Here is a 20,330-nt window from a genome sequence, read left to right as displayed (position 1 = left end):
CTCCAGATACTGTAGAACCAGTTCCTAGAAGACCTAATAAATTCTTGTCAGCACCTCAGGACAAAGATTTTCTCACTAAAGGTGTGCCAGTAGATGCCATGGTGGTAGTAGCAGCCATCAAAAAGGAACTTGCTGAAACTTCCTCCACTGTCCAGCCACCGAGCAAGGAGTCTTGAACAATGGATAGGTATGGGAAGCGTATCTTCTCTTCAGTGGCTTTTACACTCAGATCGCTGAACTACCTGTCTCACTTCACTAGGCTCCAGAGAGATCTCCTAAATGAACTGGGAGAGACTCTACAAGGTAACGTATCTGAAGCGGTGTCTGAGAAGTTTAACGCACAGATGTCTACCTTAAATTCTATCATAAACTCTTCCATGCGGCTGATATCTTATGCAGCGGATGGAGCAAGTAGGGCAGCGGGTTCATGAGTTTCTCTTAGAAGACACTCCTGAATGCATGCGCTTGTGTAACGGCCTTTAAGTCTACTTTTACCAACGCTCTCTTTGATGGATCCTCGTTGTTCGGACCCAAGGTAAAGGACACACTCACCAGGTGCGAGCAGGAAGGGAAAACCCTGTCTGCCATGGGAGTCCGTTTTTCCATTCCTTCTAGACCCTATCCCAAAGGGAGGTAAAATGTGGTTCAAGATGTCACAGACATTTTTTCAGGATGTACAGGGTGATTCCTTCTCCAGAGGCAGAGGAGGAGGGGGAAATAACAGTAGACGCTGCCCTAGAGGCAGGGGAGGCCCGCAGAACCAGGAAAACCATGAGTCCTTTCGCGGTCGTCCTTATCAGTGCTCCTGAAAGGAGGCCCGACTGCAAGTCTCTGTTGCCAGTTGGGGGACGTATATCCTTATACCCAGAAGCCTGGCGTGATATCACTCAAGACAAGTGGGTACTAAGGATAATTACCAGAGGTACCATGTTCCCTTCTCTTTTCCCTCTCATCGGATCAGACGAATCCTAGATGTTCCACCCAATCACAGGAATTCAGCAACTCTAGAAATCCAAAAGTTGCTCATAAAGGGAGTCATCCAACCTGTCCCCGGACACCAAGTAGGACTAGGGACTTACTCCATATTCTTTTTGGTGCCAAAAAGAACAGGGGACTTGAGGCCCATCTTGGATCTCAACAAATTGAACGAATCCTATACAGATGTCCAAGTTCCGAATGGTCACTTTACAGTCGATACTCCCTTTGTTAGGGAAAGACATTTGGATGTGCTCCATAGATCTCCAACATGCATACTACCGTATCAAAATGGACACAGCATCAAGGAGTCACGCTTCCTTCTGGGGGCCAGTCATTATCAGTTTCGCCCCCTGCCCTTTGGTCTCACCACAGCCACCAGGGTGGTAACCAAATGCATGGCAGTGGTAATGGCTCACTTGAGACGTCTTGGATTCCAAGTGTTTCCGTACCTAGATGACTGGCTTCTGACTGCCACCATCAGGCATCTAATATTGCAGGCCAGGGACGCCACCATTTCTACTTGCCTGCAGCTAGGGATTGCAATAAACTGGCAAAAATCTGCATTATTGCCCTCTCAGTATGTGAATTTTATTGGCACCAAAATAAATACCATCACAATGAGGGCTTACTTCTCCGTAGAGAGAATTCAGAATCTCAGGCAGCAGATTTTGAATCTACTTCCTCAGCGAAAGGCAAAAGCAAAGACAGTGCTCAAATTGTTGGGGACGATGGCCTCTACAATAACATTAGTTCAATTAGCCAGACTGCACATGAGGGTTCTTCAGTGGTTACTTTTTGCCCAATGGTCACTGCAGCATCTACCTCTTTCTCACCCCATTCTGATAACAGAATCATGCAAACAGGATCTTTGCTGGTGGACCCAGTCAAGTCATCTGACCACAGGCAGACCTTCAGTCTCCCTCTGTCGCCACCATGACCACGCATGCCTCTCAGATAGGGTCGGGGGAGGCATTAACTAGGGAGAACAGTCCAAGGCACATGGCAGGAACACAATGCTCATTTGCATATCAACATCTTGGAGATGAGAGCAGTGCTTCTGGCATTGAAAGCACTTCACAGCTTTCTCCCTCTAGGGACGATTGCAATACACTCGGACAATATGTCAGTGGTTTGGTACATAAACAAACAAGGAGGGACCAGATCGTATCCCCTTTGCAGAGAGGCCCTTCGAGTGTGGGAGTGGGCAGTGTCTTCTCACTGTTTTTTGATCGCAACGCACATTCCGGGGAAAACCAACGTGATAGTCGAAAGGCTCAGCAGGGCTATTCTGATGCCTCATGAGTGGTCTCTGAACCCTCACATTGCAGAACAGATTTTTCGCAGATGGGGTCAGCCTTGCTGTGATCTTTTTGCCACCCCTCTAGATGCCAAATGCAGCAGCTACTTCACCCTGATCCCCCCAAAGGGGGAAATCACCCAGAGATGCACTCATTCATGATTGGCCCTTGGGACTTCTCTATGCATTCCCACTGTTTCCTCTGACATCAAGGGTAATTCAGAAAGCAATGTCCTTGGGAAGCACAATGATCCTCATTGCTCCTTACTGGCCCCGACGGATTTGGTTCCCCTTCCTCAGACCTCATCTAATGGACGAACCGTGGACTCTGGACTGAGTGCCAGACTTACTGATGCACATGTCAGGGGTGTTCCATCCCTTTCTCCACACCCTCAATTTGACAGCTTGGCTGCTCCCAATTTCATCTTTAGTCAGGCTTCATGACTTTTCCCCTGATGTTGTACATATCCTGACATCTTCTCACAAACCTTCTACCAGAAAGACTTACACCAGTAAATGGAAAGGGTTCTCCTTTTGGGCCTGTGAGAGAAACTTCGATCCTTATACAGCTCCCATCTCTGCCACTTTGGAGTTCCTTACTCAGCTGTTCCATCAAGGCTCAGCAGCTGTCACTATTAAAGTTCAACTGGCAGCTATTTCTACTTTTCATTTGGCTAATGACCCTAGAGCTTTGCTTAAAGGGGCCACTTTATTACGACCTCCAGTCTTGGATCCTGTGGCATCCTGGGATTTGAATTTTGTACTTCAAAAACTTACTTCAAGGCCTTTTGAACCTTCAGCAACTTGTGACCTCAAGTTCCCATCTTGGAAAACTATATTTTTAGTGGCCATTACATCTGCAAGGTGGGTCTCAGAACTGCAAGCCCTCTCCATTAAGCCCCCTTATTTGGTGTTTCACAGAGACAGGGTTTCCTTACAGATCAACCCTTCATTTGTTCCTACGGTTTCTTCTCAGGCCAGTATTAATCAATCCATTGAACTACCTGTTTTCTTCCCTAATTTTTCTGACATGGCAGGGTACAAATCCCACCAGCTTGATGTTCATAGGCAATTGCGATTTTATCTCGACAGAACTAAGAATTTCAGAAGGTCAGATTAATTGTTTATTTCCTTTTCGGATGCAAGGAAGGGCCTACCAGTCTCCAAAACCACATGGTCTCACTGGATTTCCAGCTGCAATTCTTTTATTTATACATCCAGTGGCAAAGATCTTCCCTTCTAGGTGAAAGCTCACTCTACCAGATCTGTTTCTACTTTGGTAGCCTTTCAAGCAAAGATCCCTATAGATACCATCTGTACAGCAGCAACATGGGCTTCACCTCATACATTCATTACTCACTAAAAATTGGACGTGGCTTCCAGGAACAGGTCCTTTGTTTCCACAGTACTCAGGAGCATTTTCCAGTGAGCCACCCAAGAAAAAGGTGCTAGGGACGCTGTCCCAAGTGTAGGAATGAAGGCGAGATAGGACTACAGAACATAAAGAAGTTATGTACTTACCATAACGTTCGATGTTTGTAGTCCATCTCGCCCATCATTCTTACGAACACGCCCTCCTGCCCCCTCCTTGAGGACCTGGGGGTACTGTGACTATTGCCTTATCTCGATGTTGAGACCTTTCTACATGGTTTGTTCTTTGTCTCTGCATACTTACTACTTGCAGCAAACAAAATCTGGGATACGTTAGTGGTGCATTATGGGATACCTCCTATCCACGAGCCAACCAGTAGAGTTTGAGCTAGAGAATTGCAGAGTCAGAGCCGAACCTTGGCTCTGAACCCAAGTGTAAGAATGAAGGGCGAGATGGACTACAAACATCGAACGTTATGGTAAGTACATAACTTCTTTTTTTTCAAATTCTTATTTCTCCCAAAAAAGTGAACGTCGGGTGCATGCTACTCTTGTGCAGCAAATTATTTTTCTTACAGTCCTTTTATATATGATTGTATAATCTGTTTCTTATTGTTTGACAAAACCATTTACTGCAGAAATGGGGTGTTGCCATAGGCACACCATGCGCTAACAACTATGCCAATTTGGTGATGGCACATTGGAAAAACAACTGTGAGTTAAGTAATAATCCATTTGCAGACTTTTTGAAATTTTATATACATTTAGTTGATGATGACTTTTTAATACGGGAAGGTACAGATGATAAGTTAAGAGTTTAAAGTTTATCTGGAAAGTACTACAGACTTTTTGAAATTTTTTCTCCACTATTCCACCACTCATATTAATTTTTTGGATGTAGAGGTCTAAGTAGATGAAACAGGAACCTTTCACACTAATATACATAAAAAGGGTTGCAAGAAAAATAAATTGTTACACAGGAGTAGCATGCACCTGACGTTCACTTTTTTAACATGATCAAGAATCAGCTATGTAGAACATCTAGGTTATGTACAAGAGAAGAAGATTACATAGCAGCTATTACCACTTTGGAAATAGACCTTCAAATGAGAGGGTATAATCATAGAGAAATAAACAGAGAAATGGCCAAATCTGATTTAATAAGGAGAGATAGGGCACGGCTGTTTATCAAGCGAGCACATAGTGTGAATCAATCAACAGAAAGACAGAAATCTACAATGAACTTGAAGGGACGAAGTCCATTCAATAATACTAGAAATAGAGTTAAGTTGACCTATGCTGGTGATGTGAGGCACATTTGTGGTATAAGAGCTAACTGGAAGATTGTCTCATTTGACCCTGCTCTAAAGGACATAGCTGGGGATGCTCCCGCTTTCATTTTTGGAACAGATAAGAGTTTGAAGCAAATGTTATGCTACTCTTTCCATAAGATGGTGCCTCCTCATTCTGGCAGAGTTGGCACTTTCTGTGTAGGCTTTGCACATATTATAAATAAATCTGGACACAAAATGAATTTATACATCCTCATACAGGCAAGAAGTACAGATGTTACATCTATGCAAATTGCAAAACTAAACATTTGGTTTATATAGCCCTCTGTCAACTGTGCTCGAGTATTTATATAGGAAAAACAGACAATGTTCAAGGAACGAATCTAATCTCAAAAGATGTCAGTGATATTAGGCTTTGTGATCTAAAGAATCCATTGGTTAAACATATTATTGACAATAACGGACATAGTTATTTATTGTATAGCACTTCAAGTTACTTCAGATAATGTCAGAGGGGGAGATATTGTGTTAAGAACTGAACGGAAGGCGATGAAGTGGATAGTCGAATTGCAAGTCTGTATACCTCCTGGTCTCAGTGCAAATATATCTTTAAAACTGGTCCTTAAAGGGCAGAGGCTTCATAGAATCATCCAATTGGTTTATGAGACGGGCGGTGTACCTGAATGGTTATCTGACTGGTTGTGACTTATTTAAACAAGGATTTAATTGTCAATGGCAGATCTGAGAAGGGGTTTGGTTAAATCCAAAAGTGCTCATTGCTTGTTTACATTTATTTTATGAAAGTTTTATTTTTCATGTTTAATGATCTCGTGACATAAGTTTTTTACTTAACTATACTAGATTTATCTGAGGAAGTCCTGGAAGGTCCCAGGATGAAAGCGCTAGTATCTCACTTTATTCAATGATATATTTTTTATTGTTTTTAAGTGTGAGTTTGTTAATAAACCTTCTAAAGTGAACTTTTATCAATGCTGGACTTGCTGCTGCTTTTTCTGCTGGTCTTTCACCATTTTGTTGGATTACTGTTTTTTAGTGCTGGACAGGCAGATGGATGCTGGATAATTTTATGGGTGGTAAGAAATTGTGTATATGTTAGTGGATGTGGCAGGTCTACCCAATTAAGGCTTTTCAGTGCTATACAATGGTGTGTTCTGAAAGGGGTATGCGCTTCAAATTTATCTTTGTAATAGCATTGTTCAAGTTTCAATTTTTGGGAAGCTTGGAGTTTAGTAAGGATGGAAGCCCCATAAAGAAGAGTGGGGAGGAGAAAAGTAGTGGCCAGTGTAGTTTTAAATAATTTAGTCAATTTCTTAACAGTTACCTTAGTTAATTTCTTAATATAATGCAATGCGGTTACCTTTTTCTCTACATCTGTGAGGCCATTTCCATCCTAAAATAATATAGAGAGTGTAGCCATTATGATAAAGAAGTTATTATACCCACCTACTATATATATTAGTTTTTAAAAATGCCTATTTCCAGTTTTTGTGTTACATGCACCCACAAATGTTTGGCAAGTTGATCCTTTGTACAGTTGTTTCCTGTCATCTGTCACATTTTAGAAGACTTTTTGTTTTAATGAAAACCCTCAAAAAAAAAAAAAAAAACACATACACACACTTACACAGAACACCCCACAGCATATTAACTTAAAATAAACACACAAAACTGTGTACACTTTCAAATAATGAAGTTTAACCCTCCAGATTCCCAAATCAAAGGCTGCGCCCACAGGAATTACCCAACCTAAAATGAAGGTCATCCATGTAAAAAGCATGTTACAGCCTGTGCTCCGACTTACACTAATTACTGTCTGCTCTTGTCATATCTTTATTCCCCTTCCAGATGTGAAAACAGATTTTATGCTTTAAGAAAACATTAGCTTTTAGCCATAAGAAAAAGTATACTGCTATATTTTAATAAAACTAAAAAATACACTGGTCTAGTAAATGGACTGAGGTATTTAGGTACCAGGAAAACTCAATCCCTTCCAATAATTTCAAACTACTATTTTTTTTTATTGCGCTGCTTGCCTTTGTACTTTTTAATTTTACATTTCCTTTGCAAATAATGTCTAGAACTCTTGAGATTTATTGCCTGGACCTGTAGTCAGCTTATTTACATGGAAACATAAGAAGAGAATGTACAACTGCCCCCAGCTGCAGAATACACAAATCCCAATGAACATCTATTTGCTACAGGAAAGCTTTTCATTACATTCATAATGTTCTTTATTTTTATAGTACACGTGCTTACAAAATAAACTTTGTTATTAGATTACGCCAATGGCATTAATACAGACATTCATCTATTCAAAAGTAAGAGAAAAGTTCTCAACTCTACGTATATTACAATCACTACAAGTTTACACCTAATCTCCCATACCAACAGCCCAAGATTACAGCATATTAAGTTGAACCTGCTTTTGTCAAGCCTTGCTTCTCTTTTTACACTGTAATTCCTGCATTTCTTAAAAATAAAAAAAGAAAAAAGTACTTGATTTCTTTAGTACCTTTATCCCATACCACAAATCACTGAACATGCTTTATAAAATATTTTATACAAATACTCTTAAGAACAAAAATTATTTTACTTACGGTTTCTCTCTATTTTTTATTTTAGTGTCCTTCCAAACATTAATGGAATCTTTCTCAGTCACTGTTTTCTTGTAGAGCCACACTTCACAAATCTGACTGATAATTTAGTCTCACATTTACTCACCAATTTTAGTGTTGCAGGTCTTCATTCAGCTCATATTCATCTCCCAAGCCAGACACCTGCTCAAATCCAAGGTACACCCAATTGTTCCAATCAACTCCTGTGCTTTTTTCTCTCTCTCAAGCATCTTCCTTCGGAACATTGGAAAAGGTTTCAATGGCAGTGTCTCTCAATAAGCTTTATTATCAGAAGAATAAGAAGCAAAGCCCCCCTCTGTTTGATTTATTTATTTATTTATTTTAACATTATTTTACCAGGATAAATCCAACTGGACACAAAGTGCCCATTTTCAGTGGAGTCCTGGGGAGAAGGTTTAGATAATAATAAAAAACTGGTATACAAGGTAAGAGAAACAAAGAAGTACAAGAACAATTTTGTAAAACAATAAGATACTCAGGAGTAGAACCCCTATTTGCGATATTTACAGCAAATAAAAATACATATTAGGTGAGTATATCAGGTGAGAATATAGTGTATGCAATGGAGGCATACATTGGGTCACTTATATGGAGTAGTGGGTCTTCAAGGGGGGTCTTTGCAGTTACAAAGAGGGTTAGCATAGAGGTGTAAATTAAGAAGGCCCTTGAAGGTGCTTGTGTGACTTTGTAGCCTGAGTTTTTGTTGGACTAACTTTTGTATTTCCTCCTTAAGCCTGTTCTGCATCAAAGAAAGTACAGTTGTGTACACTTACCATAAACGTAGATGTTCGAGTGTATTCACTGTTGCAGTCATTACATTTGGGTAATCCTGCTGGCAGGTTGCCCTCAGTCGGCCTGAATTCCAAAGTCCTGGGTCCTGCGTCGGCTGCTGTCGCGTCAGGGGTATAAAAGATGCGGCCGACGCAATTTTCTTTAGTTTTTCTTGCCCCAGATGTCAGGTGCCCCCTAAAAGGGTAGGCAAAATTTATATATATATAAATACATACACCAATATAAACTGTACCTTCATCTACAAGCAAATACACCACATAGGTTGTATAAATCAGAGAAGGAAAGATTGGTTCCATCAGAAGAAAGGGGGATGGCGGGTGTGTAACCTGGACTGCAACAGTGAATACACTCGAACATCTACATTTATGGTAAGTGTACACAACTGTACTATGTTCTTCGTGTTTCACTGTTGCAGTCATTACATTTGGGTAGAGTCCCAAAGCTAAGGTTGGGAGGCTGGAGCTAAACAGCATTAGGAGTGGCTATGAGGCCCTGCAGAACTGCAGTGGCAAAGCCTGCCCTGGATTTAGAGTAGAGTGGCAGATGATAGTGCTTTGTAAAGATGTGCACTGAACTTCAAGTAACAGCCTCTAAAATGTCCTTGGTTGGTACTCCCCTGAGAAAGGCTGCTGAAGTGGCTGCAGCTCTGGTTGAATGTGGCCTAATGCCCTTAGGCACTGGCTTGCCATGGTGTAAGTAGCAGAAACGAATGCAGTGGCCTATCCACTTTGAAATAGTCTGATTTGAGATAGCCTTTCCTTGTGATCCTGCAGCATATGCCACTAGTAATTGCTCTTTCTGAAAACTTTGGTTCTGTCCAAGTAGAATCTAAGCTGTCTGTGTACGTCCAAATAATGCAGAATTCTCTCCCCCTTGTTCTGTGGATTTGGATAAAAAATTGGCAGATGAATAGTTTGGTTAAGAGCCATACTGGACACCACCTTAGGCATAAATGTTGGGTTTGTCCTCAGAGACACCCTGTCTGGATAAAAAATGATAAAAGTTCTACAGCCATGAGTGCCTGTAGCTCTGAAACTCATCTTTCAGAAGTTATTGCTAGGAGCACAGCTGTTTTCCAAGATAAAAACTTTATATCAGCAGTTGCAGCTGGCTCAAAAGGAGGCAGGGTGAGTTTCTCCAAGACACAGTTGAGGTCCCATGCAGGCATCAGTGATCTCCTTGGAGGACTTAAATTTTTGGCTCCTCTGAGGTACTGCTTTAATAAGGGATGAGAAAAGATTGGTGGCTCTGTATTGTAATGAGCCGAAATGGCAGAGGCATGAATTTTAATAGATGAAAAAGATAGGCCTTTGTCCAGCATCTCAGTTAAGTATTGTAAAATCTGAGGAATATTTGGTACAGCTGCATCAGTTCCTTGTGCCTGATTCCAAGCACAGAATCTCTTCCATTTTCCAGCATAAGAATTTCTAGTACTAGGCCTTCTGGCCTCCAAAATGACATCCATCACAGCTTTACTGAGAGGTGTGTTTTCTATGACTATATGATCCGCCATGCTGCCAGGTTTAAAGTCCTGAGTTGGCTGTGCAGGATCTGACTGTTTTGCTGGGACAGTAGATGAGGTATTTGAGGTAAGGTCCAAGCTGGGCATTGAGACAAGCTCTTTAGGATTGGAAACCAGTACTGGCGGGCCCAGTCTGGGGCAATCAGTATCATTTTTGGCTTCTCCTGTCTGACGTTTAAGAGTACCTTGGGGAGGAGAGGCAGTGGGGGAAAGGCATATACTGATAGGTTTTTCCAGCTGAAATATAGGGCATCCACTTTCCATGCCTGTCTGTGATAAGTCTTTGTGCAGAATCTTTTTAGTTGGTAGTTGTGAGGGGAGGCAAATAGATCTATGTCTGGGCATCCCCATTTCCTTGTTATCATGCTGAAGACTTGTGGATCCAGCTGCCACTCGTGGGGATCCATGAGGTTTCTGCTTAGTTCGTCTGCCAGAGTATTTTTCCTTCCTGGCAGGAATTGTGCCTGCAGATGTACTTGGTAAGTTAATGCTGTGTCCCACAAAGTCATGGCTAGTCTGCAAAGGGGGTAAGAATGTGTGCCCCCCCCTGCTTGTTTATATACCACATGACCGTGGTGTTGTCTTGTCTTTATCAGTAGTTGTCCCGGATGAAGTAGGTCCTTGAAGGCTGTCAGGGCATTCTGAACAGCTAGCATCTCTTTTTGATTGATATGTAGATGCATTTGGGTTCAGGATCATATGCCCTGAATGTATCTTCCTGCCATGTGGGCCCCCCAGGCATAATCTGATACATCCGTTGTTAGTGTCTGCCTGGCTGGGGGTAATGTGAATGGCTGTCCCTTGTTTTGGTGACAAGCCTTTGCCCATCATCGAAACTCCTGTTGTAGGCAGGGAATGAGAGTAATCATTGTTTCCAGGCTGTGGCAATGTTGAGTCCAAACGCTTTTTAGGTACCATTGAAGTTTCCTCATATGCAGTCTTGCATATGGAATTAGTAGGATGCAGGATGCCATGAAGCCCAAAGCCTGCAGAATTTTTCTTGCAGATAACTGGGCCTTTGTTGCCAACATTTTGAAATCAGTAGTCACTTGCCTTTGTTTGTCTGGCATGAGATAAGCCATCTGGGCAGTTGTATTTAAGCTTGCACCCAGGAATATTATCTCTTGAGAGGATACTAGTTTTAATTTCTTTTCGTTGACTGTGTACCCTAGGCATGTTACAAGTCTTTTCACAAACGCCAGATGCTGTAGAAGAATGTTCTTGTTCTCTACTTGAAATAGGCAGTCGTCCAAGTAAGGATATATTTGTATTCCTCTTTGTCTACAGAATGCAATTATTGGTGCCAGGCACTTTACAAAAGACCCTGGGCGCAGTAGATAAACCAAAGGGCAGTGCAGAGAATTGATACTGCATTGAGCCAGCCTTGAATCTGAGGTATCTTCTGCATAACTGATTGGGACATGCAGGTATGCCTCTTTTAGGTCTAGAGTCACAAGCCAAGCGTTCTTGCCCAGCATGGGCAGCAGCTACTGCTGTAAAGTCAACATCTTGAATTTTGGTATATCCAGGAATGTGTTCAGAATAGATAGGTCCAGTATTGATCTCCAGGCCTTGTCCTTTCTGGGCACCAAGAACAGTCTTGAGTAAAATCCTTGTCCCTGTTCTTGCTCTGGTACTTGTTGAATGGCCCCCATGTCCATGAGGGATGAGACATGTTTTCGTGCCTCTGCCCATTGATTTTTTGGCAGATCTGGCCAGCCGTTTGCCTTTGGCAGGGAATGGAAATGGAACTTGTAGCCTTGTGACACGATATTTAGAACCCACTTGTCCTGGGTTATAATGTGCCAATTTTGAGAACAAAATTGCTAATTTCCCCCCTAAGGGTGCTGCCAGGAGATAAGTGCTTGGTGCAGGCAGGGGGACATCATTGGGACTGTTTCCTGTATGGTTGTGATTTTTCTTCTCCAACTTTGGAGGTAGAAGCACCCCATTGCTTTGACCTGTATGAACCTTGCACCTGGGATCTGCCTCTAGGGCGTCTTGTTCTGCCCCTTTGAGGTCTGTCTGACACTGGAAAGGACCAATTCTTTGTAGGCCAGTGTCTACTAAACCTGGGTGGCTGCACTTGTAAAAAAATCTTTGACAGTTTGCATAGATTTAGCTTTGTCCTCCATTTTCTTTAACACCTCTTCTGCCTTAACACCAAACAAAGTATCATGCTGTAATGGTGCATCTAATAATTTAACTTTGACATGATCAGGCAGATTTTGTTCCTTTAGCCAAGCATGCCTCCTAATTACAGAACCTGTAACTGCGGCCCTGCAGGAGGCCTCCAAAGAATCAAAACCACATTGCAAAGTATGCTTTCCAACTTGTTCAGCTGCATGCAATAAATCCTGCATTTCCTTGTTTTCTGCACATTCAGAGTTTAATAACATTTTCTGTTTAAGCAATGCCATGACATGTTGCTGATATCTGAGCATATGAAACTGACAGTTTAAGGCCCTTATAGCCAAGGTAGCAGATGTTTAAACCTTTTTTCCACATCTGTCCAGTGCCCTAGAATCTCTGTCAGAGGGGGTAGGGTTTTTTGCAGTGGAAGCCTTAACTCCTTTGGGACCCTGTGAAATAGTTTCTGGGTCTGCAGCAGGGTTTTTAAAAAGGAATTTATGAGAGTCAGGAACCCTGTAATATCTGTCAGGCTTAACAGGAGCTGGAGGTAAGGAGTCAGGAGTAAGACTAGACTCCGAAAACACATCATCTACAATGTCTAACACAGGTGGAATGGCTAGTGGCCTGTGTTGAGGTAGTAAAAGGAAATCCCTGAGCCTCTTTTTAGATTCTGAAAAATCTTGGCTCTCCCAGTGGAAATGCTCCCTCATGGTATGCAAGGTTTCCCCAAAAGAATAGTCCTCTGGAGGAGAGGCTGAAGGTATAGATTCTTCAGCATCAGAATCCTCATGGGGGGGAAGAGAATATTCCTGATCAGAAGAGGAATCAGAAGAAATAGAAACCTGATCTGAAGATTCATAGTCAGTGTCTTGCCTACGCCTCTTATCAGGAGGGGGATGGGAACCCCTGATCAAGGTAATTAAGTCTTCGGCCATTTTGAGCATCTGTTTTTTGGGCATAGAGGCCTGTCCACGTGGCTCTTGAGTTTGTTTCTTTGCTTTAGAAGGTGCTTTAGCCTTTGAAGCTGAGGTTGGTTTAATGTAAAGATGTTTAGGTCTGAATACACCCTCAGAAGCCGGTATCTGCTCAGCGGCTCTGGACCCATTTGAAGGAATAGTATCAGAGGCTCCAATACCTTGAGTTTCCAGTGGCATGGTCGACTCCATGTGGGAGTCGGTAGCGGCCTGCAACTCTAAAGTAGTGGGCATCAGGGGCTGCGAAAGCACCTCACTGAGAACCGGTGAACTGGCGACTGGCTTAGGAGAAGCTTCATCGTCGGTTTTGGGCCTCGGTTGTCTATCTTTCTCCTTTTCTTTGCGTTTTTTGTGAATGCTGGTAGTCGGATAGCTATCTAACGACATTTCTGGATAATTATACCGGCGTCCAAAATAGTTTAAAGCAAAATCATACCGACTCTTAATAGTGCGTTGGTTAAATCTAGCACAAAACCGACAACCAGAAACGTTGTGATCAGGGCCTAGGCAAGGAATACAGTAAGAATGAAAGTCCTTATGAGGCATTTGCTTTCTACAAGAAATACAATTTACTTTTTCTGACATTGGTCTGGAGCAAGAAAAAAGTTTCCCCAATGGGGTATTTAGCTTTATTTAAGACTTTGGATCTGAAACTCGAACACAAAAATCTCAGGAGTCAGCCGACCGGCACTTGCGAACTGCTTCTGCTTCGGGCACCGCACGGCAAGAAAGACTAAAGAAAATGGTGTCGGCTGCATCTTTTATACCCCTGACGACCTAACATCAGGGAAGGGGCGACAGCAGCCAACGCAGGACCCAGGACTGTGGAATTCAGGCCGACTGAGGGCAGCCTGCCACCAGGATTACCCAAATGTAATGACTGCAACAGTGAAACACGAAGAACATTGACTGATTCTCCAGCAATAAATATTCTGAAAACAGCTGGATACAGCAGCTTGAATCCTCACACCTTCCTCTTGCCATTTTCTGATTCCCGGGATAAATCTGTTTCTCTTCCGCCTGGAGTACAGTGAATAATCATTTTCCACAAACACTCAACTGTCTTAAATTTTTAATATTTTGCCACAGTTTTTACTATTATTTAATATTTACCAGCCTCAACTGCCACTTTATCCACCATTTTACAAATTCCAGAAAAGAACCATATGACCTGCCCTTCAACATTCCAATTGCATTGAATATCGCCTCCATCTCCAAGTTAATGTCTTATAACTCCCTATTCTGTTGATTTCCAAACACTTTTTCCTTGCTTTAGTCCCTAATCTTTTCCTTGACTTGCACTTGTATCCTCACACAATCTTTCAAAAGACAATGCCATCGCTCCTCTTATTTCTTGCTCTCCCTACACAAGTCTTCCATTTTCTTGCAAATCACAAACTGCGTTATTATTTTCTCAATTTATGTTACATCAACAAACCTCCATAGTCTACTACTTTTTTCCTCTCCACCTCTCTACATTCCAGAATTCCAATTTTACCCATTCATCGCACTTCTTCTCTGTCTTTTTCAATCTCCCACTGTCTCTACTAGTCTTCCCTTGACTCATTTTTCAGTCTAATTCCTGTTCTTGCCCCTTTCTTAACCTCCTGTCTGTCTCATGAGTATCCACTGCCACCACTATCTTCACCTTTCCAAGCTAATCCTTGCTCTTCCTTCCCTCTCATTTTCCAACATCTCCTTTCCAGCTTTCACCCTTCCATCTTTCATCCTCAGCTCCTCCTCTTCCAACCTCTTCTCTCAAACACATGACTGCATTCATATTATTCAAGTTTCCTTTAAGTCAGCTCCAGACTACTACCACATCATCACTTCCCTCAACAGAACCCTGTCTGACTTGCCGACTCCTATACTCTGAGAAAGTATATTCTCAGCCCTCAAGATTCATTTCTCAACATGCATCAAGTCACTCACTGCTCATTATTTTTGCTGTCAACTATTGCTATCTCTATTATACTCCCTTCTCATTAATAACTTACCCTTTTCTTGGACCAGTGTCAGGCTGAAGGCCATCTTTTATAAACATATGTCTATTTACTTCTGTTCACCAAATAATCTCTTATTTTAAAAAAAGTTTCATACTTATTAAATTCATAAATAATTTCAATATGCCACAGCCCTCCTTCCAGCATCACTTGGCAAATAATCTACCTGACATCACCAATTTACTTGCTTACTGGACCACCTGTACACTCCTCTTGTTAAACATCATGGTTACCCCATTAAGCCCCTTCCTTAACATTCTGCATCAATATCTGGAAAATACTCTGCTCTTAAGTTTGTTTACCTCTCTTTAACCTAGTCCCTCCTGTCAATCCCACTCTGACTGCAGTTTACTATCAAAATATTGAATCTCACAACCAAATCTATTCAACTGCTCGAACTGACATTTTGATCTTGGTAATGTCACTTTTATAGAATGTTGGAAATCATCACCTCGACACCTGCATTCAAACTTATTTGAAATGTCAGGATATGTCAGACCCTCAAGCAGTTGTGCTGAAAGTGCTGTAGGAATTGTACATCTACAGCACAAGTTTTTACAGTTTTGCAGGGGGGCCAGCCATCCTACACCCCCCACACCCCCTGCATATTATATATATATATATATATATATATATATATATATATATATATATATATATATATATATACACCAATGCTGAGATCGCACTACAGTGAGGAAAAGGGTAAATTTCCTGATCCCCACTGTAGTGCGATCTCCAGTCATAACATCGATCTCATGTTAGTGAATGAACACTAACATTCACTAACACAGATTCAAACATTTTCAGATTGACATTACGAAAACTTGGAAACATGCATTCGACCATCCCAGTTTCTCTTAAGTGCTGTTCCACATTTTGATAATAGTAAACCTTGACTGTTCTATCTTCTCCTTTCAGCTTTTTCATTATTTATGCCCTTACACTGTGGTCGGACACTTTTCCCACATTTCAAGACCCTACTTTTATCCATTTTGCACTGTATCTGCTTTTTCTTTTGCTATATCACTTCTTCCTTCTCCATTACAATACACGTTTTATTCATTTTTCTGTCTTTATCTGTTCCCAGTGTTTGGGGGGAATGGAAATCCTTCTACTACCTGTACGGCTGGGAAGGAAGAGTATTCAAGATAATAATGGGCACCACACTCACAGCTGCAGAGCACTTGATGTTGACACTGCTGTCATTTTCTCTTCAACACTTACTTCTCCTTGTGGAATTGTTTTTCTTTATGAAACTGCTGCAGTCTGGCCAGCTGTAAAAGTTATTAGAAAGGTCATTTTTTTATTATACCTCTGGGCTGGTGTGTAAAATTGGATACAGGCTGTACAAGTCCTGCGTCAGTGATTGATTTTTCTAGTGAACTTGGGAAAGCAGCAACTTTGTCATTAAGAGTAATCTCAACACACCTCCCAAGCAGGAGGATTACATTCTGCGCCCACTGAGGAAATATGATCCCTTCTTAAGTCAAACCAGCTCATAGAAAAAGAACAGTTTTCCTGAAGTGTCCCACCAATGAAAGAGGGCATGATTTGACAGCCAAATATCTTGCTTTACACTCTGTACTGTTCTCCCATTCTCTTTCAATTTTGGTAAAACATTTTTTGATGGTGTGAAAAAATGGAAAGCCTTACCTATGGGAATATCCAATATCTCTGCCTTAAGTTCCACTGGAAAAACAGTATAAAAACCTGTACACATCACCTAAAAAGTAAACCTAGAAGCAGCACCCTGAAGTAAGCAATACGACAACATTTTCTCATAGGTGAGAACTCATTGTATCTGCTATCTGAATGAGTATGCAAACATCACAATCTCAATATTCCTCAGAATACCTAAACGATACTGTGCCGTACTGGAGTGGCAACTGACTGATCTGATACAAGAGCACTTGAGATGATAGACCTTTTTGCCAGATCTGGCACTCCTGCTTTCTTAATCAGCAGGCATGGATCATAAAGCAGTGTAACATTATTCCCTTTATACATCTCTATCACTGTGGTAGTTGTGCCGACCACTGAATTTCTACAAAGGCAACTAAACTCCACTAAGACTCTGTAAAATCTCTCAGGCTTATTTGTAGGTGGTGGCACATTTTAAGGCTAACAAAATCAAAAACACCCTGATGCAACTCAAAATGTTTGCAATACCAAGAGGCTTGGGCTGACCAAGTTTCAGCAGCTGCATCCACATATCCCCCTTTTCCCTTAAAATCATTTGAAATGCTCAATCAACAAATACCACTTATAGGGGAACCTAAACAGAGAAATCCATTGTTACCTTTACCTGTCCTGTACCCATACACCAAGCAGTCTGAATATGCAAAATGTGTAATCATCATTCTCTTTCTCAAATCCCCAAAAAGAACATATGTTCTCCACTTTTTCCTCCTGCATCCCACCACCAACGTTCCTTAAGTACTTTATTTCCATACCTGGCTCAACTACATATCTGTTCTTTAATCCTCACACATGCTATTTTGAGGTGCTGCCATTCTTCTTCAACTCCACATATTTCCTCCTCTTCTTGTGATGGTAGAGCCCTGAGTAATTCCTTGAACTGCTGTCCTTTTTTCTCCAATCAACTTCCAGGACTTCATCTCTTCTGTTGACCTTAGAGCCTTCTCTGACCAAGTGGTTTATGACTGTTTCAATGGTGTTGGCTTTGCAATTACTAATTCTGCCTCAATGCCCTATCCTTACTAAGAGGAAGTCTACCGGAGTTGCATTTGTCTGCTCTTGTATGTGATCCTGTGACTGTCTCTATTTTCAAACCATGTGTTGGCTACTATCAAGCCATTTGCCAGACAGAAGTCTAGAATAGCCTCTCCTTCTTTATTCCTGTTGCCCCACCCGTGTGGACCAAGGCAGTCTTATAGCCAGTCCTGTCTGTTCCGATACGTGAATGCAAGTCACCCATTATCATCATGTTTCCTGCTTTATCTAGTAGATAAAAAACTGAAAAACTAGTAGTCTTAAAACTTTGTTGATGAGCTAAATCACAATAATTTCCAAAAATCATGAAACCCAGGTAGTGCTCCAAAGCAACAAGCCTTTATTTGTTATTTATTATTATTGTTATTATTTTTATTATTATTATTATTATTACTATTATTATTTTATTCAAATAAAGGCTTGTTGCTTTGGAACACTACCTGGGTTTTATAATTTTTGGAAATTACTGTGACTGAGCTTATCAACAAAGTTTTAAGACTACTAATTTTTCAATTTTTTATTTTTCCTGTGCTTGTTCATTTTTTTTTACCTAGTAGGTCCTGCAACTGCTGTCTGAATGCACTCTTTTCCTCACCATCACAACCATGCTCTGGGGCATAGGCTGAGACAATTAATGCTGCCTTATCATTACACTGGATCGCCATGAGTCTGTCACTAATTCTGATGACTTTCCTCACTGTCCTTTGAAGCCTCTCTGCCTCACCACAATCCCCTACACTATTTCTAGCCTGTCCTTCTGAGTAGTAGACACTGGATCCCAAGACAAGTGGCTTTGCTGCACTGCTCTTCCATCTTGTTTCTTGGATACATACGATGTCCAGCTTCTTCCATACCATCATGTCCCCCACTTCCAAACTGCATCCTTGTCAGTAAACCTACATTGACTGTAGCAATTCTTAATGCACATAACATACTACTAACAAATCATAAATGCTTTGGTAAAACCTTATTTCAGTCCTGGTTAAGATGAAAAAAACAAAAAAAAAAACAAATGAAAAAAAGATGCAAAAATGACATTGTTTTTTCGTAAAGAGATTAGTATTTATGCACTATCAACACCAAAACCAAACACACAGAAACAAAATCTAACATTAATTTTACAAAAATACTATTTAAACATAACAAAATACAGGCTACAAGCAGCCAATCGAAAAGCTGTAGTACTGGCAAAACAGACATGATCCTAAATAGCTAAACTAAACATGATTAAACTGCCTATAAACCTAACCAAATCACAAAACTAACCAACTTTAGCATAACTGTTATTGCAGTGCTAAATTAAAACAAAAACGTTACACAACACCTGACCTGAAAAACACATCAAAAAATCACCTCAGAACATGAGTTAAAAAATACAGCCATGGAATGCCCATTCCTATAAATCTGTACAAACAATGCAAAGCCCTGTCCGAAAGACAACTTAAGTACTGTAATTACCACATCCTATAGACATGACCAGGAAACAGCAATTCAACCTAAAAATAGATAAATGGAATATGAAGAAGTCTAGCCCTTGTGAGATATGAACCATCTTATACTGTAGTCGCTCTCTATTCTTACCATTTTATTTTCCAAAATTCAATAAAGAGAGTTATTTTTATTTGGTCAGAAAGGCCAGATATCTGAACTGTAATTTTAAATGCAATGCTAACAGGTTCATCCATGGATCTTACAATGTATAATGTATTATCCTGTATTCAGAAATAAGGTCCTGCTAATTAGCTATACATTTCCAGCAAGATATCCACATATCAAAGTATAGTACAACTTCTTAAAATATGTTAAAATTAAAAACCTACTCTTTTTAGTGACATCTAAAAATGGACATTTTTGAAAAGTTTCACTTACACATCTGGTGTTAATTAATAAATGTGCAGTTTTGCCCATTTTCACTTCTACAGCGGTCTGGTCTTAATTACTTTATTAACAAATACATACACATATAAATCCAGAGCTGTTACTTTCTTAACTTACTTTCACAGATGTGCTTGTTCATGACTCACCTTGAAGTTGTTCTCTTTAGGTTTACGCCTCATTATGATGTTAAAGTTTTCATAGACATCCTCAGCTCCAGACTGGATTGTGTTAGTCATATCCTGTTGGTACTGGTTAGGGTCTAAAAACACTCTGAATGTTCTCAAATCACCCTTCAGCTCAGGCTTTGGCTCAGGTCCTGTTAGTGAAAAACATTATAACAGTAACACTTCCTCCACTACTTAATTATACGATTTAAAAAAAATTAACATAATTTAAAAAGGTAACATAAAATATACTTACTGATATGCAGAAAGAGATCTAAACCCATTTAACCTGAACTCAGTAACAAGTTTAAAACTTCAGGTACTGCTCAAGTTTGAATTACCAGTTTGTTCTCAATACATAACTGCAGTCATGGTTCAGATAGGAACTAAAAGTCTGCATTTTTTCATATTACAGTGATACAATGTTGCAATATGTTTTGTTTTACAACCTTTTACTTCCTCAACAGAGGATATTTAAGGACCTTGATGCCACTACCCCCTGGGTTGTGCATCCACTCACGAGCCCAGGTATC

At 40.7% G+C, this 20,330-nt stretch overlaps 1 protein-coding gene across 3 annotated transcripts in view; it reads right to left on the bottom strand.

Moving 5' to 3' along the window:
* AQR (aquarius intron-binding spliceosomal factor) overlaps window positions 1-20,330 on the bottom strand; it is a 2,539,865-nt gene that overhangs the window by 1,363,539 nt on the left and 1,155,996 nt on the right. For all 3 annotated transcript variants that reach the window (XM_044073871.1, XM_044073874.1, XM_044073872.1), the window contains one exon: window positions 19,780-19,949. In XM_044073871.1, the coding sequence (XP_043929806.1) occupies window positions 19,780-19,949 (170 nt within the window). The remainder of the gene's footprint in view (window positions 1-19,779; window positions 19,950-20,330) is intronic.

Source organism: Protopterus annectens, chromosome 6.part0 (genome assembly GCF_019279795.1).
Source record: "Protopterus annectens isolate FY-2018-M chromosome 6.part0, PAN1.0, whole genome shotgun sequence".
Lineage (NCBI taxonomy): Eukaryota > Metazoa > Chordata > Ceratodontiformes > Protopteridae > Protopterus > Protopterus annectens.
The sequence above is the reverse complement of the archived record's forward strand: the minus strand, read 5'-3'. Positions and strand labels throughout refer to the sequence as shown.